General features: G+C 38.5%; 2 protein-coding genes across 2 annotated transcripts in view; one reads left to right on the forward strand and one right to left on the reverse strand.

The window, feature by feature from the left end:
• The window catches only part of LOC107673533 (fibronectin type III domain-containing protein 9-like), a 3,019-nt gene extending 777 nt beyond the window's left edge, over window positions 1-2,242 (forward strand). Inside the window, exon 2 of the mRNA XM_016467151.1 lies at window positions 1,158-2,242. Coding sequence (XP_016322637.1) covers window positions 1,253-1,918 — 666 coding nt within the window. The 5' untranslated portion in view covers window positions 1,158-1,252 and the 3' untranslated portion in view covers window positions 1,919-2,242. The remainder of the gene's footprint in view (window positions 1-1,157) is intronic.
• Window positions 1-20,088, reverse strand: part of LOC107673532 (cytoplasmic FMR1-interacting protein 1 homolog) — a 47,922-nt gene that overhangs the window by 21,207 nt on the left and 6,627 nt on the right. The window contains exons 2-23 of the mRNA XM_016467150.1: window positions 18,437-18,557; window positions 18,254-18,343; window positions 16,156-16,233; window positions 15,952-16,053; window positions 15,686-15,867; window positions 15,340-15,436; window positions 14,933-15,061; window positions 14,133-14,237; window positions 13,864-13,955; window positions 13,366-13,483; window positions 11,747-11,869; window positions 10,239-10,364; window positions 9,608-9,774; window positions 9,385-9,532; window positions 7,340-7,493; window positions 6,066-6,222; window positions 5,867-5,963; window positions 5,649-5,725; window positions 5,420-5,528; window positions 5,204-5,323; window positions 4,540-4,739; window positions 2,760-2,847 (exon numbers count right to left, since the gene is read on the reverse strand). Of these exons, the coding sequence (XP_016322636.1) occupies window positions 2,760-2,847; window positions 4,540-4,739; window positions 5,204-5,323; window positions 5,420-5,528; window positions 5,649-5,725; window positions 5,867-5,963; window positions 6,066-6,222; window positions 7,340-7,493; window positions 9,385-9,532; window positions 9,608-9,774; window positions 10,239-10,364; window positions 11,747-11,869; window positions 13,366-13,483; window positions 13,864-13,955; window positions 14,133-14,237; window positions 14,933-15,061; window positions 15,340-15,436; window positions 15,686-15,867; window positions 15,952-16,053; window positions 16,156-16,233; window positions 18,254-18,343; window positions 18,437-18,553 (2,676 nt within the window). The 5' untranslated portion in view covers window positions 18,554-18,557. The remainder of the gene's footprint in view (window positions 1-2,759; window positions 2,848-4,539; window positions 4,740-5,203; window positions 5,324-5,419; window positions 5,529-5,648; window positions 5,726-5,866; window positions 5,964-6,065; window positions 6,223-7,339; window positions 7,494-9,384; window positions 9,533-9,607; window positions 9,775-10,238; window positions 10,365-11,746; window positions 11,870-13,365; window positions 13,484-13,863; window positions 13,956-14,132; window positions 14,238-14,932; window positions 15,062-15,339; window positions 15,437-15,685; window positions 15,868-15,951; window positions 16,054-16,155; window positions 16,234-18,253; window positions 18,344-18,436; window positions 18,558-20,088) is intronic.

Below are 20,088 nucleotides of genomic sequence, written 5' to 3' on the forward strand. Positions count from 1 at the left end.
TCTAAATCTTTAGCAGCTGTGTGGATTTTAAAAAGATTGGAAAGAGCAACAAGTCTGTAGGGAGAGAGAATACACGTCCTGTTTTCCTCAGACTTCTCTGAGCGTTATTGACACTGTGTGCTTCTGGAAGATCAAACTTATTAGTGTTCAAGCTTTTGTATGGTGCTGACTGCCGAGTAATTACAGCGTGTGTGTGTGTAGCGTACAGGGTCACCACTCATCCACACAAGACCAATGTGGTGATTTATTGATTGAGCTAAAGGGCTTCAAACAAACCAAGGGCTTGAAGAGATAAAGCAAGTCATATTAAAAATAAATGTTTATAAATATAGAAAATAAAATAAAGTATAAAATACTCATGCAGCAGTGTTTGATCATGCATAATGCATGGCAGATATTACAACAGTGATGACTGAATAAATAATTGTTTATTATAATTTAACCTTAAAATTATATTTATTGGGCTGTAATGTTATTCATTTATAATGACTTGAGAGAAGCAGAACTTTTTTCTTGGCAAGCAGATATATGGATGTAATGTCAATTGGAAATTACTCTTCAACTCATTCACATAATCCTGCTTTAGATACCTAGTTTTGAAGAGAGAAAAAAATAGATACAAAACAATCAAGGCGGATAAATAAAAAATCTGTTCTTGTACTCAATAAGCTGGTGCTTTTCCCCTCTAGATAAATCTGCTTTTCCTAACACCGTGATAGAGCAGGGCAATTGTACTTGAATAAAAAAGAAAATTGAAATTACAAAAGAGGATATAACCATGAAAATAGCCACCTTGTGTGTTACCTACACAACCATTCTCAATGTTAATTACTACAATATGAAAGACAAACTAGACAGAAAAGAACAGCACAGAACACGTTCAAAACATCTGCAGTGTTTATAGCAAAGCTGTATTTTTTATATACCTGTCCTCAGTCAGTGTTTTTTGATTAAATCCTTTTGACAAAGCACTTCCATTCAAAATCAATTTCAATACTGAAAACAACAACTGAAGTTTTACATTTCTTTAAAAAAAAAAAAACATGATTTTATGCCAGAAGCAAGACCATTACTAATCTATTAAGTCCTTGTTGTACTACATTCAAGGTCAGAATTGATCTAAATTAAAAAAAAGAAATTTCCCTCTATTCTTCCAGATCCTTCAAAAATCATTGCATGTCTCAAACCAGCCTACATCATCAAACTGTGCGTGCATAAGGGTCTGAGTTTCAACCTAAAAAACAAACTCAACATGACTATCACCATTCAGAACATCACAGCCACCTCTGCCATCGTGAGCTGGCCATCATCTCCAGGCTGCGTGGACACGTTCTACAGCGTCATGTATCACCCTAACTGGAACAGCCTGCTGATGGGTTACACGCGCAAGAGCTTCTTGCGGGAGGACAGGGTTCCCGTGAGCCAGACGTCCACCAGTCTGGGCAACCTCAGTCCACAGACCACTTACATCCTCTGCGTCACCTGCCAGTCCGCCAACCCCACCAGAGAGCAGTGCCAGGTCTTCAGTACCCTAGATGAGGGCACTGAGCTCGGAGAGAGCGGCAGGGAGCTGGCGATGGGCGTCTGGCTGGCCAGCAGCATCCTGTTGCTGATCATTGCTGTGGCTCTGCTTTGGGGATGTCTGCACACCATGTGTCCAGCCAAGAGGGACCCAGAAAGAGGCAGCCAGTCAGGTCCGAACCCTCCACACCTGGCTCTGACCCCCATGGGTGGGAACATGGGAAGCGAAGGAAGAAAAAGTCTGTACACGGCCGGTTGTGGCGGGGAAGACTCTCAGAATGCAACGGTGATTGAGAATCCTTTCCGAGCCGAGCATGGCAGAGAAATGGCGAAAGGGCAGGGTTGTGAACTTCGAACACCAAGTAATAAACAGAGATTTGGCCCCGGGTCAGAATAACTAGGGCACCAAATTGTTACTTTGAGGCACTGACCCCAAAAATTCAAACTATTAGAACTTACACAATGAGGGCAATCGCCGGGGTTGAAACCATTTTGAGGAAAGGAGACTCTGACAGTCAAACTGGGCTGACGGGATTACATTAGCATTTAAATGTCAGATGAAAATATGAAACAAGGAAACTGAAGGAGGCCGCTTGGCTTCGATACAATTCTACAAACTGCAGTTATTTTTTGGTATGCCTTTATAATGGTTCAATTTGTTAACATGAGTTAATGCATTTGGTATCAGAATTAATCTTGGTTTATGTTATTTTTTGTTATTCATTTTTTATTCTATAATTTATAAATAATAATCATAATTATTATAATAATAATAATCATTATTTGAAAATGATCATTTTTACAGTAAGAAATAGTACCAAATTTTCCAATACACACAAGATTCACATCAGAAGCATAATTTATTTTATACATTTATATTTCTACATAATGTGGGTCACCTATCAACCTACAATGTTGGAATCGTGTCTGTAGAGTACAGTGTCAGTTTAAAGTTACAAACCACTGCCATATTGGTTTTGCAAGGCAAAAAAAGAGCCAACAAAACATTAAATTGCTTAGTGCACATTTACCTTTAATGTCTTTGTGAATTGATAGTCTATCTGTGTTGTGTTCGTTGCATTGAAATCCTTCTATGCTTGGAATGTACTTTGCCTACCTATCTATCTTGCTTAATAAAAAAAACATTTCCCTGTATGTTATGGTTTGTGAGAGGCACTCAAGTTAATGCTGGAGATGTAATAGATGTCGGTGTGCCATTTAAACTCATGCAAACCCACCTTTGAGCCATACAGGTACTGTGGCTGGGCATTGGGAGGCTTGTCTCTCTGAAACTCTTGTGAAAACGGCAGCACCGTGCGAACAAACCTAAAGGAAGGGGAAAATTGTTTTAAAAATTTTTGTATTATTGGGTTTTGTCGTCTAGTTATTGTCAATTCTGTTTAATAAGGCTGTGCTCACCCATCCACTCCGGACCTATTCACAGGTAATAATACAGTGAAAAAACTCATCACACAAGTCAAACCACAGCTTTCAAAGGAACATGTTTCTAAGGAAACATTACAAAAAAAGCTACAAATATCTGCTGTGACATGACCAACTTTTAGGTGTTGTTCTCAGTGTGCTGGTTAAAGTCACTTGTGACTTGTGGGTGTGAGAGTAATGCAACAGGAGCAGGTGAGAAGTGGAATCACTGTGCTCTGTGTACCCAATCCATCACTCTGAGAGTCTACTGAGAATCAAGCAGACACAATGACTGAAATTAGTTATTCACCCTTTATCCAAAAAAAAGCTGGACTGAAACCAATAGTGCATCTCAGTTTCTCAAACCTGAAACAGAGATGTAACCTTCAGAGATGGCATCCTTCTACCATTTACGAGCTGTATTGAGACCACAGCTGAACCCTGATGGCATTAGTTCACTCTGATACTAAATGGGTACCTTTATGATCAATTTGTCATCAACATGTCTATCTTCCCCATGAAGGCCATGAAATGTTGAAGCCATCTTAACCTGAGAGTGTAAAGATAACTTTAGTCTTCTTTTCATCCCACATTCAGACTCTTTCATGACCTATCTTCACGTCTATTCTATACAGCCCATCTTGAACACCTCACAATACAGTCATAGGAATATTTCTCACCTCACTATGATTCCTTACAAAGCTTTTTCTTTTTCTCACTTGTTGTCGTATTTGATACATGGGTCAGATTGTACCTTATGCTCAGAAAAAAGATTGTATTGTGCTATTTGACAGTAAAAAAAGACACAAAAAGAAAACGTGATGGATCCAACTGCAGAAGGTAAACAAACACTCAATTCACAGGAGAAAAACTGATAAAAAGATAACTGATTTGCATTCACTTGCTGCAGATTACATGCTTCTTAAAAGCTGCAAACAAGAATCTATGTTTTAAATGTATCTGAAACATAGCAGTCTTTTCCTGGTTGGAGTAAGCATAGACTTTAAGCATAGACTGACTATAAATATCTAATGAATTAACTTAATTAACCATTCTCTAAAAAATTAAAGACTAAATCAATGCTCCATCTTCATTTAAGTGTCTCGTGCATCGTGCTTTCTGACAAGTGATGAAAGAAATTTTCTATGCAATTTGACTTTTAATCTCAATCACAGCTGTTTAACTAAAATATGGATGAATGAATACATATTGCATCAGTTGAAGCCTGAAAGTCATGTCTACACTAATATAGCTGTTAAAATGCTGCCTATTTATGACATTACAAATTATGTTATTGCACAACTCTGTTATTAAAGATTAGTAGAGTCTGCACAATTTTTTTTATTTCATATTTATATTTCATATTTTATATTAAACGTATTAATTACCAGAATTAATTCTCTGTGATTTTAATCTTGTATGAATTGCCATGTCAATCACTTACAGATGTGCCAACTTATTACAGAAAAAAAAATTTCAGATGTCCTAAAATGCTTCCTGTACAAACTGGGCTTTAAAAATAACCATTATTATTATTTATGTTTAAAAGAAATAAGTAAGTAACTTTTAAATAAACCTTGGGCACTCCCTACCCACCTGTTCGTGGAGCCATTGTAACAGTAGTTGGGCAAGAAGTCATAGTTGAGTTCCCAGAAGACATGGAGAGTGATTCTGCCATAGGGCGCAGATACATTGTGGTTTGCCTCACGGAACATGGCGTCGATACTGTCCAGTGTCAAAAACTTACTGAGGAGCTTATGGGTCATCCGGTTAATGTCCAACAATCCCTCCAACTCCTGATCAATGACAGAGAAAAGAAGAGCAATTGGAACAAAAAATACCCTTCTCACTTTCTGACACATTAATGACATTTAACAATGCATTTCTATTCAGATGCACACACAGACCTCCAACAACAATTTGTATTAATACCGATAATGAGCTTTGGAACAATTTCATGGCTTTTTGGAATGCATGCGTCACAGTCAGACGTCTATTCAAAAGTATATACATTAACGTGCACACACAAACACACAGGAAACAAACATGAATACAATTATTCACTAGGCTAAATTATTTCTGCTGCACTGAATTTCAGTTTTGCTGTGAGAGATGGCCTCCTTTTTATTAAAAATCCTGAATCAGCAAATATCCAGCAAATTTACACAGCTAAAACAAGCTGAGAAAATTCAGGGTCTCCGTATTAGAAAATGAAAGCTGCAAATTTCCATAAAAAGTGAGATTTTAAAGGATAAGGCACCATGATGGAAGTGAGGTCCTCGCTCTCAAAGCGGTTGATGGCGAGCTCTAGGGATTTGTACAGCGCCGAGGACACTCGCTGGGTGATCAGACGGTTCAAGTCAATCGATCGTCCAAGGAGCTGCAAGAGAAAAGGAAAAAAACAGGATGAGTGGACTTAAAAAACACCATTAATAAACAGTAATGAAAATGTAAACAGAATAGCAGCTGTCCTTACCTGGACATGTCTCTGTTTGAGAAGTGTCTCGTAACGATTGGAGGAAGGCCATGGGATATTGGCACCCTGATTCTTACATTCAGCTCTTAGTCTCTTATCCAGAAGGAGACTGAAAATAAAGCACATTTTTAAGTCCCCAAAGTAACTTGCAGTACTACTGAAAAAGTGTTACATATTTGTTCTGAAAACAGATCCTGTCCGAATAAGACTACAAACAGAGTTAACACACCTTCCGGCAAGAATCTTGTAGTAGGCAAAAATTTGATCAGCAAGTTTGTAGACAAACTGGTCAAAGCAGAGGTTCACCTGGGGGAAAGAGAAGAAAAATCCAGATGCACTATCACTTAAAAGAACACTTAAACTTGAGCAAAAGAAATTAAATTAGCAATGCAATAACTGCCTCAAAGGATTTTATTTTGCGTGAATGTAGGTCAAGAGGGTTTTTACCTCAGCTTCAATCTCATCATAAAGGAACTGCTTTTTAAACTTTGTGAGAGCGTAGTGTGCGCTGTCGTTGTACAGATCCAATGAATACAGCACATACCTGAAGAGATCAGACATACTTAAAAGCATATTTCATAAAAGCTTTCTTTTTTGCATATGTACTATGGCAATTCAATGTGTTAATTGTATTTTTGGTTCTCACTCCATCATAGAGGCCTCTTTAGTCTCCAGGATGTGGTCGGTGAGGATCCAGGGCATGGACATCTCAATTGGGAACTGGATGCGGCGACCCATTGTGAGCTCCAAAAAGAACTCACGGAACCAGAGCTGGGACAAATCACAGCATTGCTGCAGCGTCTCTGCAACACATCACGCGTGTGTAAGAGACAAAACATCCCAGCAGGCACAACAACGTCATAAGACGTTGATATTTGATTACATTTCGGTTGCGACGTCGGGTGACCAAAATTCAATGTCAGTTCAACGTCTAATGTCAATGTTAATTTGATGTCCAATACCGATGTCAACTGATGTTGTTGTTGTTTTTAGGTTGTGTAACCAAAATCCAAAATTAAGTCGACGTCAAATTGGCGTCAACCCGATTTTCATTCTCAACCAATATAAACGTCTGTCTGACGTTATACTGGTTTTGTGCCTGCTGGGATTCTTAACACCATCCACATTCAACCAAATACAACGACCATTTTTTAATGGAACACTGCCATGTTGATTACAAATAACTGATGAATAAATCAAATTAAATAAACTTATATAATCTATTGTTTTATAATCTAAAACTTAACTAACTTCATTTTAAGTGAAAGTGATTGTGACATGTGGCCAAGTATGGTAACCCATACTGGGAATTAGTGCTCTGCATTTATCCCATCCTAAGTGCACACACACAGCAGTGAACACACACACATCGTGAACACACACCCGGAGCAGTGGGCAGCCATTTTTGCTGCGGCGCCCAGGGAGCAGTTGGGGATTCAGTGCCTTGCTCAAGGGCACCTCAGTCGTGGTATTGAAGGTGGGAGAGAGCGCTGTACATTCACTCCCCCCACCTACAATCCCTGCCGGTACCGAGACTCAAACCCGCAACCTTTACGAGTCAAACTCTCTAACCATTAGGCCACGATTTTCCCAATTTTAAAAAATTGTTAAAAACTTTTGCTGTTCATTACAGATTGAGTGTGTATTTGTGCTATTTATCTTTAAAATAAAAGCCTTTTAATAAAGGAATGACATTCATACATTTTTAAATGTAGCTTAAGTGTCTATATACTTTTTTAGGCCTCTGTGGACACAGAAAAGCTCAGTAATGGGCATTGATGCAGAATGGTATTAAAAAGGTTGGTTAAATAACAAAAAGTATAGCTGTATAGTTGGGTAATCATTTTACTGTTGTTAAAATAGTGAATGCTGTAACAAATGGCTAGATTGGTGTGAACTGCCATTTAGCCTGTTCTTTACCACTGAGGTTGAGCAGGTGAGTGTAGAAGAATGATTCGCGATGGAACTTCTCGATGTCCAGGATGGTCGGACCCTCCAAACTACTGCGCAGAGTCTTCTTTGAGCCGCTCTTATCAGCGACCAGAGACTCCAGCATCGTCCTGACCATATACAGCTACACAGAGAAACAGAAAGAGGAAGCAGATGAAAGACAGAGCAAAGTTGGATGTCTTTAGTCTTCGCACATGCACATTTATCCACCGCTCGATAGACAGATTCTGCTCTGGTCATCTTTCCACAGGTGGAAGGATCTCTTTTGCATTCTGGTCTGTGCGCATTAATGTGCTGATGGAGGGCACACAGGTGTCAAAGCTTCCCTGGAGATGTCAGACAGATCAAAGTGTTCGTCTGTATCTCACCCCCTTGGATTCCATCTGGAATTGTGTGTGTATGTGTGTCCGTCTGGCACTCTATTAAAATACTGAGAGGCTATCATCTCATAGTCATTGTTTAGGTCAAATGGTCTTGAACAAAGTATTTTCTTTAATCTTTATTTCATTAATGAAATGTGGACTATACAAAAGAAAAAAAAAATCTCCCTTTTGTCCCCCGTTTGAAAAACATGAGACATTAATGGATCAGATTCTGTCTGTATGAACAAGCAGGTATATAAGAGTAAACTACTCACTGAGGTATCGTACATAAAGCTAAAATTTTAGGCATCAATGCAACCGCAGTTCAGAGCCGTGAGCTTCTTGACAGAAACCTCTTGTGGCGAAATTCAACCATAATCATACAGAGCTCAAGGCAACGGCAGAAAAGCTTGAAATCAATCCTCACTAACACAAAAACATTGAGTCAAGAATTAAAATAAAAAATAAAAAACACGGCATGGGAACAATCCTCAACACATACTTTATCAAATTAAACTGACAAATTAAACTGACACATATATGAATCTTTTAAAAATTCCAGCAGCAAAGCACTGAGATCACGTTGAGAGGCAGCACCGATTACAGCTCAAATCCCTGAGGCGCTACTGACATTCAATACGACACCCTTCCACGGCACACCGGATCAACCATGCAACATCTGCGGCAGAAGCTTGTGGAAGATTACAAGCTCTTCTGAATGACACTGGGGGAGCTTTGTGTGTGTGTAACGCCAGTTTCACATCACACGAGTAAGCAGCGCATTTTTTTTTTCAGCACCCATGTTCAGCACTTTTTACTCCAAATACCATACATTTACATATTCTTCTCATTATTGAAAAACTGTTGCTTTAATTATCTTGAACCAAGCTGGGAATCATTAAGACCTTTGTCTCAAAATATATTCAATAATTTTAGCGATTCTCATTTGCTTCTTAATTCTACAGCATTAAAAAAAAACATAAAATATTAGAGTTAGCACAGAATCAACTACACGAAAACACATCACTGCCAGCAGTTATTGCCAAAACTTCAAAGGCCTGTTTAAATTATTAAAACTAGAGGCATTTATTAACTTTAAGATTACTTTTTATAATGTAAACTACCTATGTACAGCATGTTATATGCATGTGTGGGAACACAGAGTGGAACACAGAGGGGAACACATAGCGGAACACACAGCGGAACACGACCCCATCACAGCATGCTGCCCATATCATAAATCAAAGCACATGACAGACAGTAGTTGGAGAACACCTGAAAAGCGTGACCGAATGAATGATACTCGTCTGTATTTGCAGTACACAAGCCGCGGTTCAGCTGCTCCTGCTCTGCATACGCACCGCTTTTGCGCTGCCTCTGCTCTGCTTGCGCATCCAGTGTGAAACCAGCGTAACAGGTAGAAAAAGCATATAGCAGTATGGCTGGGTAGGTTGTTTCAGGTAAAGAGTTGTATAAAATGAAAATGAAAAGTGAAAAATATTACATACCGCTGCATTCAGAATGCAAATCATAACTACAGACCTACAGACATTTGAAGGTAACAGTTCTGAGGTTTGTTACTGTCATACATTTTCTGTATGCACAATTGGGTTACTACATTGTCTATGTATTGCAAATTACAGAGTTGCATACCTGAGTGGTGGAGGGTCCTACGGCACGACGAGGAACTTTGATATCAAATCCCCCCTTAGGGTCCTTCTCGCCCCGCAATGCTGGGTCATTATGTGGCTCTCTGCCAGTCTCCCAATCACAGATGGTCTTACGGATGGCCTGGAGGATGCTGCAACAAAGTCACAGTGAGCCAAAACTAGAGCTGTAAGACAGGAAGATCATTCAGTTTGGTGCTCTGTTGTACCTCTGGACGACATTCTTCTTTCTCTTGATGGCCTGACGCAGCGGTTCTCTGAGCGTCACCTGGGCAAAATCTTGCAGAGCTGAATAGATGGTGTGACGGATTGCGTGGTTGAACACACTCTCCATACGGCCCATCAGAACCTGCAGGCCCTTTATCATGGCAATGACCTAAACACATGCAGACAGAAGCACATCCAGAACACGGACACAAACTCTTCTGAGTTTACTTCAGTCAGTTAATGACACTGAATTACATTTTATGAACATTAAGATGACAAAAGTTCTTGATTTGTAATCAAAAATCAATTCAGTCACTGATATGATTCAGTGAGTTCATTCCGAGAAGGACTGATTCAAAACACAGGCCCACACAGAGTTAAATACTACATTTTAGTCATTCTAAATAAATAATAAAATGTACAAAAGAAAGTAAAATAATTATACAAATTAAAATCAATTTCATTATATAATAATTAAAATGAATTCAAATGTATAGTAAAGAATTAATTTAAGAAAAACCTGAATAAATTGTTGTTCATCATCCAAAAAATTCATTTTTAGTGGAGTTTAAAATGTTTGTGCATTTATTTGGTGCTTATAATCACAATGCTACACAGCTGAGCTGTACTGACCTCCACCAGAGCAAATTTCTCCTCGCTGGTGTAGTTGTATCTGGTGGCACGTTCATACTCCTCAGCGTTATCTGGGCATTCTTTGTTGGAGTATTTATCTGTGGGGTGCACCAACTTCCAGGAATACTGCAAAAAGGAAAACATTTGACAATCTTTCATGTATAATTGCTTGTGATGATTATTCTGCAAGAGATGTAAGAAAAATATAATACTTCAAAGCTACTTCACAAATTTCAGAAACTATGGTCAATCATCTCCATCCCCAGCCTAATTTGCTACAAATATCAAAATCCATTTTACTAATTGCCAAGAATGGACTTGTTTCAGGCTGTTTCCATGGCAACAATATTTCAGAAGAACGACAGCATAAAATGTTTTGTTCAGAGAAAAAAACATACAGCTGGAACTTACTATTAAAGTGATTCAAATGAAAGGTAAAAACATTGCTGGCCTTGTGGAAACAAAAAGGAGTGCACAGTGCACACCAGGGGAGTGACAGGCCCTGTCTATTCAATGAATGAGGTTCAAGCGCTGTCTTGAATGGGTGGGTCGCTGATACTGGAAATCAGAGGTTAGTTAGTCTTTAGTATGTGCGACAGGCTGTTTTTCTGCCTGATGAGTGCATGGTGTAAATGACTGTCCTCAGACACAGAGCAGGACCTGAGCAAATTCATTTCTGAGATAATTCATATTTCCGTTCTGAGCAACTCAATTAAGCAGCTCTCAAGAGACTGGACACTTCTATCAGACAGCACTCATTAAAAGAGCTTTTGACAGTTACTGCTGATAGATGGTTTTAAAGAACTTGGCATGTTCATTAATCTTCTTTAGGAGGACTGCATACTTTATGCAGAACACAAAAACATTTTAGAGTTGACCAACAAGCATCTCAAGTGTAATATGGTTTCTTTTTCTTCCTTACTCTTAAATGCCTGAAAGGGAGGCACTTTTGTAAAGAAAACAAAAGACACAGTAAGTCTGAAGACTGGAGATATTATGTAGCTTTTTTGGTATTTTTGGAGCCTAGGTGTGCCAACTTTTTTTCTATTTCCATTATCAATATTTTTTTGTTGAGCACCCTGTATGAGAGTTTTTCCAGTGATGTGTGTGCTTTTGTTTTGATTTGATTTTATTTTATTGTCATTTTGCCATTAAAAAACAACAGTTGAGAGTCACCAGAAACTAGACAGAGAGAGGGGAAAGAAACCAGGACATAATAAAAAAATAAAATAAATGGATCATTACTGATGCATAAATAATAGAACATTTTAAATATTTTAAAACATGATTGGATATTCAGTTACAGGTCAATTTTTTTAGAGATTATTAGACTGTTTTTAAGTGATTTTGGGGGCTTTGTCTTTTATCAGGCAGATTTATAAGAGCAGCATGAAACCAGGGATCCAGCCATGTGTCACCCACATAATCACCACTGCTCATCAGTTGGAGTTCAACTTTTCCTGGTTGGTGATCACATACATAAATATGAGTGTGACAATTCCACTCACCACTTCCATGACCTGAGCGCTCCACTGAGAGAGCAGCTGCAGACCCTGCAGAGCCAGATCAAACAGCTTCCTGTATTCAGAGTCCGTCTTCTGGGCCTCCTGACGCCCTGAGCCAGTCACTACCTGCAAAAATGAGAAAAGAAGGCAATGACAGAGCAAGCAAACAAGATAACATAACATCCAACACAACTACTATCATTAGAGAGAAAATGAGCAAATTAATGAACCACTGAAAGCTCTTCACACAAGCTAATGACAAAACTCCAGGATCCCTGCCGCATCAGGAGACAGAAGCACAGGCTGCATTCGAAATGAACAAACACAGGAGGAAATGCCAAAACCCTGTATCTGTGCACTTGTTTCAGCAATCCAAGACAGCACAAGACACAAGCACTGTGTGTCAAAACCCCTGACATCTGACAACCAGGGCTGTGGAATGAACAAACAAATTCCTCCCGTTTCTCCTTGTCACCGGGCTGCTGTCACTGATAGCGGACCCCAGTTGTCCTCTGGCTGCCAATACCTTCTCATTATAGTGCTGCTGCCATGTCTTAATTCAATCCCAGGCTGGCCTCCTCCCCTCACATTTCCATATTCATCTGTAAGAATACAGTCCCCGTGGTTCTGAATGCAAACTCTGAGTTGCTGAGATTGAGCCTTGAATCCATTCAGCCAAGGAAAAGGGAATCATGTATGAAGCGAGAGCTGTTCGCCCTCCTATGGCTAATGAATATTTATAAAATCTACTCACATGAGAAAAAACTAATTTAACAAGGGCAATGTAAGCCACTGTAGCTTCTGATTCTCGTATGATTCCCACCATTAATGCACTTCTAAAAGATATTTTTCAGCATCCGCTAGGCTGAGGCTTATTCAGTTTAATTAGCATTTTTTTTTACCATAGTTACCATAAGAACTAGAGTACTAGTAGAATATACCGCATGAATACTATTATGCAGCGAGGATGCATTAAATTGATCAAAAGTGATACTAAAGGCTTCACATTGCTACAAATAAATCCTATTTTAAATGAACGCTGTTTTTTCGAACTTTCTATTCATGAAAGAATCCTGAAAAAAAGTGTATCATGGTTTCCACAAAAATATTAACATTTTATAATAGTTAGATATGTTGCTTGAGCCCAAAATCAGCATATTAGAATGATGTGAAGGACGATGTGACTTTGATGACTGGAGTAATAATTAATTATAAAATGTATTAAAATAAAAAGTTATTTTACAGAAAACAGTTAGTTCAAATTGTAATATTATTTCACAACATGAATGTTTACTGTATTCTTGATCAAATAATTAACATTACCGCAACCAAAATTGTGATTTAAATCCAACCCTAATAAGCATCAACTGCTTTAATGTGATGCTAAACAACACATTTGTTTTTGCCAGTTTCTGAATCAAAGAACTACTCAGAAAACAAACTTCGTCAGAGGTCTTATGTGTAGAAATAGCAAGTCATTTGGCATATTAGGTAATAGACATTTCATCCCCCAACGTCATTGGCAGCATGAGTCAGTGCATGGCAACTGGAGAGTCTGCACTGCATTTGTTTATAATGACGGTGATGAAAAGACAGTATCTTCTTTTTTAAAAACCTCTCACCTCACTGTTGCTGTAGCGAGCCAGCTCAGAAATGAAGCGCATGTGGTCTTCACGTATTTGAATCATCTGCTCGCAGATATTATACTGCGGGCTACTGCCTGCAGATGTGCACGACCACCTAGAGGATGGAGGAGGCCAGGCAATTAAAAAACATGGAAGGGTCGGTCCAGTAGATAGAACAACATTTAGCTATTTTCATTTTTGGTGAACTTTCAGAAAATTTGGAATCACGTACTGTTCAATTTTTTCCTTGCAAATTTTAAAAAAAGGATGTGGACATATAGAATTTTATAAAATTTCAATGATGCTTTTGCAATCTTAATTCTTCATTTATTACAGTGTCTTGGAAAAGAGCAACCAGTACATTATTAAACATATCTTTAAGAAAGATAAAGTTAAATGAGTTTGGAAGGGCAGATTTACATTTTGGGTTAAGCTAATACACATCTATATAATATACAGCGTTCACATTTAAATATGGCATCCTAGGACACCCACCTGGATTTGTTTTCCTCATAGTGAGCGCTGGTTTTGATATAGCGGGCCAGCTCAATCTGCATGTCACCAAAAAGAGGTACTACCTGCAATTGCTGTAGGGGCGGGGCAGAAGGTCAAATCAAATTAAAATTCTCCAATAAAAGTGGTCAGATGAGACAGATTGTGGTTTACACCAGGTATTAACATGCATGTTAAATGCATTTCCATTTGTGAATGTCAGAAATTTCATGTCCGATTTTATTACCAAAAGCACACAGACAGACACACACCTTGAAAAACTTGTCAATTTTCGTGAGGTTGATTCTCTTCTTGGCATCCAGTTTGTAGATGTTGCTGTTGGTTCCATCCATGAGATAGAGACCAAAGCCCATCACCTACAAGACATAGTCACACCAAACCATGTGAAAAACTGGTGTAAAAATCCTTAATATCTTGATTTTTACATTAAACAGTGTACTACTTGGTAACAGTGACTGCTTGGTCAAGATTATGATACATAAATATCAAGATTCACATTTAATATGGTCAGAAGTTTAAGAAATACTAGCAAAAACATAGTACTATCCTTAACTAGAAATGCAGTGGCACTTTTTTCCATTTTTCTGTAACTGTAAATATTATACCATATAATATTTTGGTGCAAGTAATTTTTTTAATAAATTATTTTTTTATTCAGCAATGACACATTCAATTGATCAAAAGTGACAGTAAAGACGCTTCAAATAAATGCTGTTCTTTTAAACTTTCTATGCACCAAGAAATCCTGAACAAAATGTAGCATGGTTCAAGCAAAAATATTAAGTGGTGCTACTGTTTTCCATATTGAAAAAGAGCATTAAATCATCATATTAGAATGATTTTTCTGAAGGATCATCTGAAGACTGGAGTAATGGAGTAATTTGCCTTCACAGGACTAAATTACATTTTAAAACACATTGAAATAGAAAATATATTTTAAACTGTAATAATATTTATCAATATTGCCGTTTTACTGTGTTCGTGAACAGATAAATGCAGCCTTGGTGAGCATAAAAGATTTCTTTCAAAAGCATTCAAAATATATGCTTACTTTGAGTAGCATGTGTTTCTCACTGGGGGTGAGGTACATCTTGTTTTCGTAGTAGTCCACACACAGGTTAACGATGTCTGCCAACAGCTCATCATATCCGCTAATCACTTCAAGCTGCTGCTGTAGGGACTGAAGCAGGAGACGCCCGTCAATATCAGCAACTCATACACAGAACATGTCTAAAGCACTGCTGCATATATTTGTGTTTATTATGCTGCTGTATCCAGAGACTTGAAGTCAGTTTAGTGAATGTCATGAGCTCATGTTCATGAGCTGGTCTACATAAAACACAAATGTGTCTTCACTACAGTTGCAAAACAAATTAACGCACCTTGTTTGTTTAGATACTTTATAGTCAATGCATTTTCTTAGTATTAAGTGTTAGTTTACAGAAGATGGTGTGGTACCTGAGTGATCTTGTTGTGGTTGGCCAGGAACATGGATAAGTTCTGAGATTCCTGAATGGAGGATGGCTCAGACATTTTCCTCAGGAACTGGGCAGCTCTGATGGACAGAGAGAGAAAATAGTTTGAAATGTCTGTAAAATGGTATAATAGATATAATACATCTATCTGTGATATCTATATCTATATCAGTAAAATGCCAATGAAGCACCAAAAAAAGTGTGTATACTACAGTGATAACACTGACCAGAAGAATTCAGATGTGGAATGACTGCCATCTAGAGGATGAAAGTATTAATGATGAGGCTAGATGCAAAACTGAGGCTCACAGAGAGCAGTCTGTGGTTACCTCTTGTAGGCGGAGTGATCATTTTTGACGCTGCACTTCATGTTCTTAAGTTCGTCCAGCACCGCAAACATGTTGATGAACTTCCCCAGCGTGAGCAGATAGGCTTCAGACACAAAGTCCTTCCTCCGCTCGGCGTGACACAGTCGACGCATTTCCCCACAGAAGCGATCTATTGCTGTCCTCTGAGAGTGAAGTAAAATGAGAGAAGCATTAGTGTATCTTACAACATCTTATATTGAAATCTAGAAAACAGCATTCATCTTTACCTGAAAGTACATGAAGTTCATTAGTTTAGTGACTTCAGGCTCGAGCACCTCCACTGTCTTCTCATAGATCTCCACTCTGTTAGGTTGTTCATTACACTTCACCTGAGAGAGGGACAGATGGAGAGGGTCAAAACAACATACTTCCAATCTGTGTTGATGGTGTTGTGATTTTTTTTTGAGCGGCTTTAGATGTGACTAATTTACCTGAGGAATAGCTCTTGAACAGCTCCTCCAGGTATACAGCATCACGGCATACTCCTGTCCTTCCTCCAACATCTCATTCTGTAACACAGCAAAAGTTCCCCCTTGAAATTATAATACACTGGAGCAACTGAAAGCAGTAGGGACAAAAGATTAAAGGGATAGTTCACTCAAAAATGACTCATTACTCACCCTCATGTTGTTCCAAACCCGTATTACTTGCGTTCATCTTCGGACCACACATTAAGATATTTATGATGATATTTTGAAGAATTGTTGAATAAAGTTGTTATTTTTGTTTCCTTTGTCAACAAAAAGTATTCTCATCGCTTCATAAAATTACAGTTGAACCACTGACTATTTTAACAATGTCCTTACTTTCTGGGCCTGGGAACATTTTAGTTACATTGCTGTCTATGCAGGGTCAGAAAGCTCTTGTATTTCATCAAAAATATCTTAATTTGTTTTCTAAATATGAATGAAGATCTTATGGGTTTGGAACGACATGAGGGTGAGCAAATAATGACAGAATTTTCATTTTTGGGTGAACTATCCCTTTAAAGGGTTAGTTCACCCAAAAATTTAAATTAGCCCATAAATTACTCACCCTGAAGTCATCCTAGGTGTATATGACTTTCTTCTTTCAGACGAATCCAGTCGGAGTTATATTAAAAATTGTCTTTGATCTTTCAAGCTCTATCGTTGTACTCAGCGGGTGTTGCAGTGCTTCGGGCTAATTTAAATGTTTGGGTGAACTAACCCTTTAAGGCCACACTGAAAATGTGGATTTTTTTCTATATAAATTATTATCTCAACTGACTGACTGATTATATTTAAAAAAAATTTACATTTATTCTCCAAACAGTTTTAGAATAATAAACAAAAACTAATTAGAAAGTAAAATGCTGAAATATTTAGGATTTAATCTACAATTCATAAAAACATTTTAATAGTCAATTTTTCAGGTAGCTTAAATTGTAACGCTAATAATTTATTTTATAATTCAACATTTTCTATTAGATAATAAGTACATAATAAAAAACGAAATAATATTTACAATAATGCTAAATAAATAGATTTCTGGACTGGTGATCTCAGGATTTTAAATCCCAATTTATACATCAAGCTTCTACAATAAACCTTTATCTCATGATGAATGTAATGCCAAAGAACAGATTAACCCACTTAATCTTAAGCTCTTAACAACTCTCTAAAGAAACTTTGGAGAAAATCTTCCCTAGAGTAACAAAACGCTCTTTCTTAGACACTCTGAGACTTTGTGGGTGTGTGTGTGGCACCACACTACTTCCACACACACTCTTCAATTTCTCAATAGGTGCTTTTCCACTGCATGGTAAGGCACGGTACGGCTTGGTACGCACTTTTGGGGGAGTTTCCACTGGGTACAGTACCTGGTACTTTTTTTAGTACCACCTCGGTTGAGGTTCCAAGTGAACCGCACCGGGACCAAAACGTGACGTGTAAACTCTGCTGATCACTGATTGGCCGGAGAGAATCGTAACTACCTGCGTCACCGAACTTGCGACACAAACATAACAGAACCGCTAGATTTAAATCAGCACAGCCAGCGAAGGATCGAACGCAACTGTTTTGAACGTGCGCACCTTTTTTAAACAACCAAAAAGTGGCTGTTTCGTTGTCTGTTGAGGAAGTACAGACGTTCCTCTCGTTGATAGCAGAGGAGTGGATCCAGCGAGAGCTTGATGGGGCGACGCGGAATGAAAACGTTTTTCGGGAGTCGCGGTAGTAGAGGCGGCGCAACTATAACGACATGTGAATAATCCCGCCCACTCTAAAGCGATACTAAACTTCAGCGGAAATGCAAACCGAGCCGAGCCGTACCATGCAGTGGAAAAGCGCCAAATGATGCCAAACATTCCCTGACAGCTATTACCTCTCACTAATAGAGCACACAGCAGTTCACATTCAAAAGGGCTGGCTTGATGGACTGGTTTGGAAAGTCAAGGTCAGCTCAACGGAGCGGTGATGGAGTCGAGGTTTAGTGATTTAAAGAAGGCTAGCTAGTGAAGCTGGAGTTGAACAACTGCCTGCTTGTGTGGAAATGTTGAGAAGATCGTACCATGCCGGAATGGACGGTGGCCTGCTCGATGTAACGGGCAATGCCTGTCACAAAAGCATTGCGGTCCTCAAAGTTGGTGTTGAAGTTGGGCTAAGGATGGTAAAAAGAAAAACCCTGGTTATGCACTGTCTTCAGGTATTTTGGGTTTATATAAATAAACTGAAGATCTAGGTCAGTTGTTACCTGGTAAATGAGCGAGGAGGGCAGAGGCTCGATGCAGGGCTGCTGATCTGGAAGTGGCAGCTCCTCCAGCAGGTCCACATTGGACAGAGCATCTTCCAGAGTCACCGTGGACGCCATCACTCTAGAACAAAAAAGTGATGAATGAATCAGAACAGTACCATTCACAAATTTTTCTTGCCGCAATACTGGATCATACTGTCAAAGATGTTTAATATTTCATATCACAGATGGCAAACATCAACATAAATGAAGTAAATGTTTGGAAACTATAGCAACAGAGCAAAGGCAAGCAAGAGGTTTATAGCTGACAGGAAAAAATTAAACCTCAAAGCAACCAAAAAATTCTCCCTTATCGTTGCAACTGGGCAACTTTTTCACACCTCACAGCGTCGGCTGTCAGAATGAAAGTGCTCTCCTACTTCCTCTCTTCCCCTTATGGGGCAAAACCTCATACTGTGTGCTAATCTGGCACGATGCAAAAAATAAAACTTCACTGTATAGAGGCGTTCATGCTGACAGTGATTACATTGCTAGAAATTCCCAACTAATATTACATTGAAAATAAAACACTGAGATACAATGATTTAGATTATCGCTTTTTTCTCACGGGTCCAGAGCCTGTTCACTGAACAAACATCATCTGCTTGGCTGTGATTGTGTGTCATGTTTTGCAGCAGTTTCACATTTAGCATGGAAAGACAAATTGCTTGTTGCTGAAACTAATACTGGCCAAAAGCACACAGAAGTGGCTGACAGACAATTAAAGGATATCTTAAGAGGAAACGCGATGCAAGCCAGAGGAAATGGAGATGGGCTGCTGTGGTCTTGTAGAGATTCCTACATATAAACACTGCAGATATCCTGACACACATCTAGACATATTTAGAAAGGAAAAGTGTACCTGATCATGGTGGTGCACTTCTAGAGTTAAAAGAGAACTTAACAGAAAAAAAGCAGAAGGAGACACATTATCAGGAAGCAAGCAAATAGAAAAGAGTAGGGCCTGTAGTCTATCATGAAGAACAGAGAGTCTCTAGAGAAACACAGTGATGTTATCAGACACACACTGCTGCGGTTGACACTGACAGCTGCTTTTGACTGAGCAGCTGTACTTTAAAATGCAAATCGTACACACTCAATTGAAGCTGAAGAACATCATTTGTTTTAATGTTAAAATCTCTGTGCAATATGCAGAGAAAACTGTAAGTAACCGCCACCTGTAGACTGACTTCCTGAAGAATGTAAACGGGGAGGGACTACTTGTTTGGCAGATGGGGGTGGGGCAGAAGGGATAGCATTTTGGAAACCTGTTTGGATAATATTACTTTTGCTATTCAGTGTTTAAGTCACTAGTGGTGAAATTTGAGATTGAACACTACTTTTGAGTATTGAGATTAAACTGAATTAATGTCTATTACGAAAACAAAATATACACATACATACACAGGGTTTCTGCAGGTTTTATGAAGGTAATTTTAAGACTGTAAGACCATTTTTAAAACCAAGTAAAGAAAATGTAAGGAAAAAATTGAATGGAGCCCAATATTCTTTCTAAATGTCAATATCTAGGAGAACACAAGTTATCAGCCTAACTTCAAAGTTTTAAAATACAATCTAATCTCCATTACTTTTCATTTATTTTACGAAAGAAA

Source organism: Sinocyclocheilus anshuiensis, unplaced genomic scaffold, assembly GCF_001515605.1.
Source record: "Sinocyclocheilus anshuiensis isolate Anshui unplaced genomic scaffold, SAMN03320099.WGS_v1.1 scaffold44, whole genome shotgun sequence".
Classification (NCBI taxonomy): Eukaryota; Metazoa; Chordata; class Actinopteri; order Cypriniformes; family Cyprinidae; genus Sinocyclocheilus; species Sinocyclocheilus anshuiensis.